The 12,689-nt window shown below is 30.0% G+C and overlaps 1 protein-coding gene across 3 annotated transcripts; it reads left to right on the top strand.

The window, feature by feature from the left end:
- Positions 1-8,975: 8,975 nt before the first annotated feature.
- Positions 8,976-12,585, top strand: LOC100306070 (S-adenosylmethionine-dependent methyltransferase family protein). 3 transcript variants are annotated; one of them, XR_005888534.1, is made up of 8 exons: positions 8,978-9,278; positions 9,354-9,456; positions 10,173-10,223; positions 10,452-10,605; positions 10,757-10,895; positions 11,297-11,402; positions 11,490-11,739; positions 12,342-12,585. XR_005888534.1 is itself a non-coding variant. In XM_041009406.1 (7 exons), the coding sequence occupies exons 1-7, from the start codon at positions 9,051-9,053 to the stop codon at positions 11,633-11,635; spliced, it is 915 nt and encodes a 304-aa protein (XP_040865340.1). In that variant the 5' UTR covers positions 8,976-9,050; the 3' UTR covers positions 11,636-11,778. The 3 variants fall into 3 exon arrangements, 2 of the variants coding, with proteins under 2 accessions (XP_040865340.1, NP_001237070.2); XM_041009406.1 differs by lacking the exon at positions 12,342-12,585 and having other exon boundaries at positions 8,976-9,266; positions 11,490-11,778; NM_001250141.2 differs by lacking the exon at positions 12,342-12,585 and having other exon boundaries at positions 9,008-9,278; positions 11,490-11,772.
- The last annotated feature ends 104 nt before the right edge of the window (positions 12,586-12,689 follow it).

The following is a 12,689-nucleotide window of genomic DNA, read 5'->3' as shown; positions in this document are numbered from 1 at the left end:
TAAAAAGAAGAATGAATACTTAAAGAAAGGGTGTGGATAAACAAAAAAGCGAAGTGAAGATAGGAACTACCCAAAGAAATGGCAAAACCCTAACACCAAAGATTCATCATCACTTTTAATCCAAATATCCAATATAAATCACCTTAACCTAACCAAAATATAGTTACTTTATATCCTAAATTTATTTTGTCCCCCTCAACTCATCATTCCCGATCACAAATGCTAAAATAATTAACCTTACCACTGGAGAAAAAAAAAACTTTTTTATGAAATAGGCAGTGGTTGAACCTGACTGCCACCTAAAACTCTTTTCTTTTGACAAAATGAGCGATTTTTCTCGGCAAAAAGAATACAATGTGCAAGTCATCATTTAAATTTAACAATTGCTTGTCTTCGCCCCTAAATTAAACGGCTCAGGCTTATAACGACATAAACCGGAAATCAAGTGCGAAATAATTGTCCTTAATTAAATAAGGATCATAAAGTGGTTACAATTGAGGCATCATATGACACATGCAGCATGTAGCGTATACATGGCAACGGAAAACAAAAACAGAGAATGTAGCATAATTTAATTAACAGTGAATCAAGAAGAATAAAGAACGCGGAACATGCATTTGCATTTGAAGGGACATGGACAATCACAGCTTACAAAAGTTGAAGGAGTCACCATGCAACGAGTCTGAGGTGACAAAGGTAGGAGCACACGCAAACCAAACTTTATAGTCAGGAAAAAGTCTTCATATATCCTTTGCTTTTTTTGGTTCTTTCTTTGAATTGAATTGATTGGTGAATAAGAACAAGTGAATTAACAAGCATAGAAGTGAATATTTGATTCAATGAATATTCGAATTCGGCCATCAGAGTATTTTAATTCATTAATTATTATTCCAGTTCTCAGATATCAGCTTGAAATGACAAATTAATTTGTCTTCTAACTCAATTGAGCGTGTGATTGATAAAATATTTTTAGCAGTTACTTATTTATGGCATTTGTTTATACTTTTATTGTGTGCTTACCGATTTATAGTTCTTCATATATTACAATTATATAATTTTGGTCCTTTAGATTTAAATTGGACTAATTAATCTTTCAGGTTTTTTTCTATTTATAATTAGGTCTTTCCTTCACGATTTAATATTTCTCATGACAGAAAGACATCGATCTTTTGTTGTTCCATAAATATCATAAAAATATGGTCAGCACACATTTTTAGTGTCACACACACAAAAAAAAAAAAAAATTTCGGTTATTGTAATTTGTAATTCAGATATTCTTTCTTTTCAGCCAGTAAACTGTATTTAATCGTTGACATATTATTCTCAATTTTTCATGTTAGCTAATTTTGTGAAATACTGGACCAGAATGAAGAAACTTAATTGTGAAGAAAAGAAAATTTGAAGAACCCAATTAGTATAACTGAAATCTAAAAGAATAAAATGGCTCAATTATAAAACTTTAGGAGAAATGCAATTAACTAAAAGCGTTTTACAAATGATCATTTTTGTTGATTACAAATAGTAGTCTCTTATATTAATATGTTTCTAAAGCTTCTTATGCATTGTTTATTTTGTTTATTATTGCATTAGGCTCGTTTAATTTAACGAACGGATACAGGATGCTAATAAGTTGTGAAATGGACGCTACTTACAGTGTTATTTGTTAATAATCATTAGAGATCATATATAGTATTTCGGTACATGTGTTTTTCTTTACTAGTTGATTGTTATTATACTTAACATATTTTTAAATAATTTTTTTTTACAGATTTAAATCTATCTTATAACATAAAATCAACAACGTGAGTCATCCTAATAGAATTTAAATAAACAACGTGAGTACTATCTGCCAATTAGAAAGCTAAGATAATATGCCAGCTGGAACAAACTAACTGCCATTAGATAAAAATGTTATCTGGTGATAAGAATATTATAATAATCTCCGTATTTGATTTTGGTAATGATAAGTTTTATATTAACAAGTATATTATAAAATGTCTAAACGAGGTTATTTAATTGTATAAACTATATTTTGAACTTAATTGTTAAATCCAAAATGACTTATTTTTCTAGAATAACAAACTGGATATTACAATGCCATCAGGATATTATAGTGGTTAATTATCCCTTTTTCCTTTGTCACTTTGCCAGCAAGTTGGAGCAAGCAAACGATTAAACTCATTAATTTAATGGTAAAGTATAATTATATTTTTGTACCTTTTTCCACTCAATTGCCAATTGTCGAATTTCACAATTTTATGGCCCATGCCTTTTATAATAAAAAATTAAATAAAAAGACGTTGATATCCGGCCAGCTTTTGATTGTTTTACAAATGTTGTCTTGCTTCGTATATCAAAACTTAGGGATATAAATTCTTATAGATCGATATTCCCCATAATTTTTTTAAACAATTGTAATTAGAATATTTATCTTTTATGTAAGACCCGAAATATGATTATAAGTAAGTTTTGAAGATTTGAATTAATTATGAAATCAATTTTTGATTTAAGACTTAGTTACACTTAATATTTTTTTGCTCATTATAAAAAATACTTATCCTCTATATATCTATCCCTAATGATACATGCATTTTACATAAATCAAACATAAGTTCTTTCTTATAAATTCAATGTGAATTGTGAGCTAAAATACATTCATACTCATTAGTTTCCTATAATTACATTATTACTGGATATTCGATTTCTTTTTACGTGGATAGATATAAGAAAGATGGAATAAAAGCTTAATTTTTTAGGAGTAAAAGTTCATTAACAAGTCGTAATAATAATACATACGTAAATTAACATGAACTTCATAATTCTAACTGTTTTTTATTTTCATATCTTAATTTTTTTTATATAGAAGTAGCTTAGTGTGCCGTGTCCTGGGTATTAATTTTATAATTTAAATTTTTTTATACATTATAATTGTTTAATGTATTTATTTATTATATTTTAATTAGTAGAAAATATATTAATAAAAATATATATTATATACACACACAATAGTTAACAATATTAATATACAATAAAATGTAAAGTATTATAAAAATCACACCAGAATTTTGTATGATGTATACTATATTTTCATATGCATGCATCAACTTTGTATTTTTTTTTTATAAAATTCGGTACTTCAAAAAAAATGTATCCCCATAAATTTTATTTTAGATTTGATGTATTTTATATTAATAAATTTATATATTTTTTATTGAAGAACAACAACAACAACAACGCTTTATCCCACTAGGTGGGATCGGCTACATGGATCAACTTCCGCCATAATGTTCTATCAAGTACCATATTCTATCCAAATCATTAAGTTCGAGATCCTTCTTGATAACCTCTCTTATAGTCTTTTTGGGTCTTCCTCTGTCTCGAATTGTTTGTCTTCTCTCCATCTGGTCTACTCTCTTCACTATAGAGTCTACCGGTCTTCTCTCTACATGTCCAAACCACCTAAGTCTATTTTCCACCATCTTCTCTACAATAGACGCTACTCCAACCCTCTCTTTAATAGCTCCGTTTCTAATTTTATCCTGTCGAGTCTTACCACACATCCACACCGCAACATCCTCATCTCCGCTACACCTACTTTAGTCTCATGTTGGCTCTTGACCGCCCAACATTCTGTTCCATACAAAATCGCCGGTCTTACCAGTTCGATAAAACTTATTTAGTTTAATAAATAAGAAAAAAATTGATTTGAGCAAAAAAATCATTCCAAATAAGTGAATTTTATTATCCAAACTTCAAATGTTCTTTAACCTTTCAATATATTTTTATCAATTAATGTTAAATATAGTTCATAAATCAAATATTTTCTTTTTATATTAAATTCTTATAATTTTTAATTACACGATGTAAAATATGAGTTTATGCAAAATTGATATAGCATAATACATATTATCTACAAAAGATATATTGTTAACTAAAGAATACTAAAAAAGAATGAAATAAATTGATCCATCATTTTTCATGATAAATTATTAAAAAATATTAGAATCATTATGAAAAATGCTAAAAGAAGAATGAAATAATTGATTAAGAATAAAAATGATAAAAAAATAGAATAAAAATCTATTGTTAAGAATAAAAATTTAAAAAATAGAATTGTTTGCATTTAAAGGAATAATAATTGAATATAGTTGTAATAGAATAAAATAAAATCTATATATATAATAAAATAATATTGATTTAAATTAATAACTAAATTAAATAACACTATTTAATATTTTTAGAGAGAATATACAGTATATTATTAGTAGTAAGTAAATCCCAGAACTTGAATGATAAAAAATAAAATTTAGCTATGGCCCTTTCTCTCTCTCTTCCTCAAAACTCACCCCATTGCATTTCATTACTACTTCTCCTTACTATTTTCTTTTCACAAACTCCCATTTTTTCTCTCTACATTCTTTCTTGCTGATAAAGCAACTATTTTTCCCAAACTCTTTCTTTGTGAATTTCATTCCATTCCTCACAAGAGTCTCTGCATTCTTGATCTTCAGACACAAGAACATACCCTCTCCGCAAGAACAGTTTTCTGACCTTTTCCAATATATTCGTCAGCTTCTTCAAACAACTTATAGCCTATTGAAAGAAATGCGTAGCAGTGAACTAACTTCTTTAAAAGAGTCTTTTGATTGGATCACAGAAAATTTGAATAAAATATAATTCTTTTCATTAACTTAGGCTATTCATTATTGTATTAATTAATTTGTTATGTAAAATTATCCAAGGCTCCTAATGGGCTACATCTTGCACTTATTCAATGTTGTGCTTGCAGCAGTATACTGTGATATTTTTATCTACTACACCATGTGCAAATTCATTATGCTTATTAATTAGCACTACTAAAAAAAGGTAAACAACACCAAACTAGATTCACCATAAAAAGAAGTTAAGAAACTTCCTTGTTGTACAAGCCAAACCACATTTTAAAATGAGTTTCTATGAATAAAAACCTTACATAATTATCAAGAACCAATTTTATAGTAGAATAAATCATAGTACTTAGAGAAACAATAGACTATGTCCTAATAAATATTTGGCATCAGTATAAATAATTTAAAGAAGAAGAATACACATAGTTTACAAAGCAATGTAATAGACAGCAACACTCCTAAACTCTGCATATCTACAGAGCTTAATTTGGATCCAAAATCGCACATCACACTTCATATATGACTACAAACTTCAAAGCAATGTAATGGACAGTAGCAATGTTAGCTGGCACGTGAGGACAAACTTTCAGGGATTCAGTGAAGTAATTTTTCCCAAGCCATATAGTCCTCAAATAACAACTTCAAAGCAGTATTATTAGATGAGTGTACAAGCTGCACAATGTTTTTCATCAGAAAAATTAAGCCTTTCATGCTACCAGTATGCTCATACTGAAGGAAATCTATCACTATTGTGAACTTTCCTATATCGTTATGTTATTTTTACATGAATTTAAAAATATATTTTACTTTATATAATAATTAATAAATAATGTTATTGAGCATACTGAGCACATGTATATAAATGATCTTCAAATGAACATCTCAGACAACATAATATGCCTACAGACGCAGAAAACTCATTAACAAATACCTTGGACAGACCAGTCAACCATGCATCCCTAACTTTAGGAATGATTAGAATATGGGTAGGAGCTTGGGGATCTATGTCCCTAAAGGCAAGGACCTGTCAAACAGAAAATAAAAGATGAAAGGTTATAATACATCTTTAAATAATATTTTAGCTAGTTTCAGAGTCTCGTTTTACTGATTTAAACGAATGTTGTCAAGGCATTAAACAAAACAAGAATATAAGAGCAGTAGAAAACTAACATAGGAGATTACTAGACTTTGGAATATCCATATACGTACAATAATAAGCAAAAAAATTTAAAACTTGGCTATATGCCAAACAATCCATCAGACCCCTCTTAAGGGAATGGGTGAAAGTCCCCCAAAACCCTATCATGATTCCACCAAGTGGAATTCATGTGGAGGGTTTCAGAGACCCGCCAATACTGAAATGTTTGAGTGTCCAGATTTCTTTGCAGTGGACATAAGTGGCTCAAAGAATAGGGTTGAGCGAAAAATTTAAAACACAACGCATACCTGTGAAAGGGGGGCTCGCAAGTCACAGAACAGTCACGGCACTGAAGCTACCACGGCACACACAACCACGGCAGGGCAGACTAGGGCACAGCAGATGTTGCCTTCTCGGTCAACTTTGAGGTTCGCTTTGCTCAGAATGCGTAGAGAACAACAAATGTTTTGTGTAAAAAACCAATGAAAAAACCTTTTTTATTTTTTTTAAATAACAAAGACGAAGGGCCTTAAATTGTATGTCATAAAAAGAGGTTTTTTTAGTAGTGTAGTCAACTTGAATGTTAAACTCTTTACACTTCAAGCAGGCCGAAGGGCTTCTCCTCGAGCAAGAGATGATATGTTGCTATGAACTTATAGGAAAATTTGTTACTTGCATATTGTCAGATCATATTTGAAACCTTTGCAAGCAGATGTATGATTTTATGATTTCTTGTGTATACAATACAATATGTAGTCATTTTTTTTTTATCTTCCATCACTCTTGCATTCCTTTTGTTGGGTGGAATTTAATGAAACTAGGAGGTTCATTGCTTAAGTATGTTCCTCAGCTTTAATTAATTAGTTCAGCCTGTCACTGTTTAAATTTTCTTTACTTGAAGGCGTTAGCAGAAGTTTAGCTTGACAATATTTTCTGATCTTCCGGAACTACGCGAGCTAAGAACGTTGTTCACAGGGAAATTTGGGAATTCTCTTGAACTTTACATAAGTAAAGAGGTAATTGATGGAACCACTTTTATAGCCTGTAAATTATTTTCTTGATGACGTCTTTGTATCCACTTACTTGAATAATTGATTTTCTGCAGTTTGTTGAAAAGTTGAGGCAAGATCTTCCTTCGAAAGAAATGAAGATCCAGCTGTTGCATGATGTAGCGCAAGAGTTCTCTATTGAATGGAACAGCAAGGCTTTGGAGCAGAGACTTCAGTCACCGCCTCAGTTACATGAAGTAAGTTTTACTTATCATTGATGATTAGTATTTTTATCTAAATAATCAAGCATATGTTTCAGCAAAAAATATGAATCAGAATTGGATAATTAGAAGTGAATTGATATATTTTAATCTCCTCTTGATTAAATATCAGTAGTATTTACTTTTCCCGAATTCTCTGAGATGTATATCCAGCTTGTTTTAATGTTCACACTTGTATCCAGAGCTCTTAATGCATTACATTAAGCAACAACCTCACACTTCCCAACTGTGGAAAATAGTTCTTTTATTCCCGGGTGAATTTTTGAGATTGAAATAAAAATGTCATTCTTTTTTAAAGAACTACAAGTAGGTGTAGTTGTTGACCCACTCACTTATTTACATTTACAATTTTTTATAAGATAATTAATGTGAAAATCACGGAGTCTTAAGCTGGTTGTAAAAGGAGAAGGGAGGAAAAAAAGATGACGGATTTGATTTCTCTGGCTAATAAAAATCTAATAATTAACTTTTATCGATAAAAAATTGAAACCAGAAGGCAAATTTTGTTAATTAGGGTTAAGTTAATTTTTTGAATTAGAAAGTACTTGATAAAATTAATTAATAAATATAAAATGATATATAAAACATATTTATATGATTTTTATATAACTTTTTAATTTTATGAAATTATATTTCTAGGTAATTAAAATTTAAAGTTTTTTAGTTGATTTTGATCTTTTCTTCTTTTTTTACTACTCCTATGATTTTTTTTAACAGTGACATTTGATTAAAATTTTAAGATAAATAACATAAAATCTTTAATGTGTCGAAGATAATGATAAAAAAAAAACTAAAAGTTATAAACTCAAATTTCTACTACTATAAATAACATTGAGAAAAAAAATTTATGACTTTTTTTAAAAAAAAATATATTATAATTTATTATAAAATAGGAACCAAAATGAGTAATTTAATTTAAAAAATTTATCAAAAAGTCAGGGACGGGCTCCCCGGCTCCCCACCCCCACTGTCGTTCGGTCATATTCGAGACCTTTATAAGCACAAGTATGACTTTTTGTGTATGCACTAAAATTTTGCAATGAGTTCATAACAAGTTATATTTTGCTTGAGGAGAAGCTTAAGTGTAAAAAGTTTAACATTGAAGTGGACTATTTAATAAGCATAATGAATTTCCACATGGTGTAGTAGATAAACATATCACAGCTACAAGCACAACATTGAACAAATGTAGTAGATGTAGCCCATTGGGAGCCTTTGATAATTTTACAAAACAAGTTAATTACTACAAGAATGAGTAGCCTAAGCTAATGAAAAAAATTATATTCCTTGATCCAATCACAAGATTCTTTGAAGGAAGTTGGTTCATTGTTATGCATCTCTTTGAATGGGCTATCAAGCTGTTTGACTTAGTCCACTATATACTTTCATCAATAAATATTTTGCTAATTAATATTTAGACTTTTAGGTTAAAATTTTATACTAAAAATAAATTTAAATTTAATTAGGTAAGACCAATTTGAGTTACAGGAGTTTTTTTTTCTCGAGTATTTCTCAAATACTCAATAATATTTGTTTCTACTTTTAAATTCTGTATTTTTTTAATTTACTTAGAAATTTTATAAAGCATATTAATTGTTGAATGAGATTGGAATATTGAAACTAAAAATTAATTTAAAGGTAATTAGTTAATATAATTATTACAAAATAATTTTTGATTCTTTATTTAATAACTTCATATAAAAAATTAGTTGATTAACAATATAATTTTTTTATGTAAATATATAATAATGTATTAAAATTATTTATTAATATATTTCAAGCACATAATATTTTAAAATTGATTCGTTAATAACTCTATAAATTAAATTGATTCGTTATTATTTTAGGATACTTTTCTTATAAAAAGATGGTTTTCACTTCAAGAATGACATTAAGATGAATATATTTTGTTGTTTGGCAAAGTGGGTGGGTAGGATATGATATTTTGGTCCTTGATCGAATCACAAGGATAGGAATGGAATCAGAAGAAGTGATGAGCGAGGTGCACCTGGGTTGCCCAGCCGGTTTCTCCGGACCCTATATTTCCCTTTTCTCTTTCTCTACGAATCTCCAATTCGACCAAGATGGTGACCTTCTTCTCCCTCGACGACGCACCGCTATGTTCGAAGCAAACGCACAACATTCATTTAGTGTCAGAATCCAGCATAACATCACTTCGTCAATTCCAAATGTTGGTCTCCAGGTATTTCTCATCATCTTTTTGCCTTTCCAATCCATCCATTCATCTCTTTCATTACTTTCCCCAAATTCTTGTCAGGTTTGGAGAGCTGAACTATTATTATCTGATTTTATATTGCATAAAGCATCTTCTTCCTCTCAACTTCATCAAGTTATTGCATTAGAACTTGGCGCTGGAACTGGTATGTTGCTAATTAATTACTTTCCCTTTTTTGTCATTTCTTCTTACGTTTTGCAATCATTTCCTTAAGTCTTCATTTCTGACTTCTAATGAACTATAATTATAAGATGACAAGTGCCAGGGATATCCTCTTTCTCTTTTTCTAACACTTCCTCTTAGTATATGATGAGGCCAGCATAGGATTTCATCCAATAATATAGTGTTAAAGATACGGTGTTGTTAGGACTTAGGCGTTAGCATTCTTCTAATGAGATAGATATTTCAGCAGCACAGAAACACATATATTAAGAGATTTAGGGCTAGTTTGAATAAACTTCTAAACAAAGAGTAATATGAGAAGGAAATAAAAATGAATCAAACTTGCAAGAGTAAAAATCAGCTTATGCACCTTAACTTTTTTAGAAGTTCCCTCATCTTACTTCTATATAAACACCTAAATCAACCTAACAGAGTTTGTCATTCTTGCGATAGAAAAGTCTTAACAGCAGCATGTTACAATCGAAAAGCTATCATAAGTTTGAGACTAGTTGTTATTGTTACAAAAAGAAAAACAATTAATGTGTTTTCTTATTCAACTGCTGATTGTTTAATAAAACACTTTGAGGCACTCCTAATAACTGCTTTGATGTCTATGAAGAGGAATAATAATAAAATCTGTATTTGAAGAACAGCATGTTATTTATCAAGAAATGTATTTGATTTCAAGTTTTCAACCAGGCTTGGTGGGTTTATTACTTGCACGTGTTGCAAATGCAGTGTTCCTAACAGGTATGGTGCCTTCTTTTATTTGAGTGCCACTCTTCCCTGCTCCTATGAATCATCATGGTGGAAATTCATATTCTCCTACTACAAATGGGGAGTGGGGACCATATTGCATAATTATAGAGAACTATGGTGCCTTTTGTTATACGAGGAACTTGTTTATTTCTTTTAAATTTTTGTTCTTTTAAAGTTGATGATTTTAATGGACGGACAACGCTTATTATTATTTGTCAGACCATGGGACTGAAATACTTGACAACTGTGCAAAGAACGTTCAGCTTAATTTTGGATTATTGAATTATCAAGCCAAAATTTATGTACGTGAACTTGATTGGTTCGGTTGCTGGCCTCCTAAAGCAAAAACAGGAGAGGCTCCTTCCACACAAAAGTAAAGTTAATTATTTTGATGAATATTCTCCCAAGAAATTATTGCTTCTTTCTTTTCGCAATATTTTCCATTTGGTTCTGGCATGAACATAACTGCTTCTTTATACTTTTCTATATCAGGTGTGCTCACAATCACTTTATGCATCATCCAGGTATTCTTGGACTTCCAGAGAAATTGAAGATGCAGAAAATGCTTCTTTGCTGGTGGCTGCTGATGTTATTTATAGTGATGAGCTGACTGATGCATTTTTCAGTACCTTAGAGAGATTAATGTCAAGGGGTTCCACAAAGGTATCAAAACAGAATTTCTTTTTTGTATAGCAGAAAATCCAACGAATCTACTACTTGATGAAGTAAAAAAAAAAAAAAAGAAGCCTATTTAACATGTGTAAATTGATGAATTTATTCAAGATCAAATTATATTTATTTGTTGCACTGTTGTCAATATTAGTATTGAAAAAAAATACAATCGAGAAAGCAAACAAATCAAATAAAAATGATAAAATGAAATATATTTTTCTTTGATATTTTAAACATTATGAATTCAATTATTATTATGTTAACAAAGGGGAGGGGTATGGAGATAACACGCACCATGATGAGTATGGAACATGGGGAGGAAATGTTGCAGTCATGATCTGTTGAGCCCCTCTTCAGTGCATTCACTTATTCAACATTCATCTTATTTGTAGGTGTTATACATGGCACTGGAAAAGCGATACAACTTTTCTCTTTCTGACCTTGATGTTGTTGCAAATGGATATTCACATTTTCGAAGCTATCTCAGGGATGAGGATGGTAAGCACATATATGTATTTTTAGTGTGTATTAGTTTTACATAATTATTCATAATATGGAATGCTTGATGTACGTAATTTATTACAGAAATTGAAAGCCTCGAGTCTGTAAGCATGCCTAATTTTGTGGGGAAGCAGATGGACATCTCTCAAATTCCACAGTATGTTGGAGAATATGATAGAGGACGCGACGTTGAGATTTGGCAGATCAAGTACTTAGGATCAAAATCATGAAGCCCCTCAGTGACCCGGATTAAAACTTGAAGGGTCTTGCTTGGAGCATTGGATAAACGAATTATAGATTTTATTATTGAAATACATTGGAAAACACGGCACAGGTACATTTATAATCTTATAACAGTTTTTTTTAATCAAAACATCTAACATTTAATTGTTTAACTGATAAATTGGATGGTTTTTTAACTTCTGAAAAGGGAGAAAGGAAGATTAGGAATATTGGAGGATTTTTTTTTGGTGAATGAGAATGTTGGAGGAAATTAGGAGAGATTATTTGGAAAATAATATCCATGAAAATTTGGTCTTTGGTCTTTAATTGAGTCAACATCATCATGCGTGAGATAAAAAAATTATTGTTGTTATTATAATTCTTTAATTCCAAGTCTCCAGAACTTAAAATGTATTTAATATTGTGTTTATTAAGAAAGAAGATTAGAAGAAAAATATGAGAAGATTTATAATACAATTTGACCTGCAACTTAACTAAGTGTTTATTTAATAGCTTCTTTTTCAGGAAATTGTATACCATAAAATTTAATTATAAGTTTATTAAAATAAATTACAACTTATTTTAAAAACATACACTAATTTTTTTATTCCAATGAAATAAAAAACCTGTAAAAATTGCAACATATTTTAATAAACTCAAATAATTTACTGTGACCTTGTTCAAAATTGTATTTATTAATCTCCTTAACTTCAGTCTTCAGTATGAGCACCAATGTCCAATGCTATTAGTACCTGCCAGCATCACTGACAACCTCCGAACAGAACAATAGCACCCTTTGATTGTTGTCAATGTCATCGTCAGTGTCCCTAAACCATCGCTGCTACTGCGGTCCTTTGACCATCACTATAATTGATGTTGTCTGGCGCCTTAGCTTTTATATTATGGATGATGGATGATTTTTCTTGCTATTTGACTAATTAAGTTCAATATCATATTATCATATGCATTATGAGGTAGAAAAGTACATTTAAGTTTCTAATTCTCCTTCCATGCCAATGAGGTAGTGATAGGGACAGTCAGTGAAGACGTTAAAAAAAGGCA

Source organism: Glycine max, chromosome 15, assembly GCF_000004515.6.
Source record: "Glycine max cultivar Williams 82 chromosome 15, Glycine_max_v4.0, whole genome shotgun sequence".
NCBI lineage: Eukaryota > Viridiplantae > Streptophyta > Magnoliopsida > Fabales > Fabaceae > Glycine > Glycine max.
The sequence above is the reverse complement of the archived record's forward strand: the minus strand, read 5'-3'. Positions and strand labels throughout refer to the sequence as shown.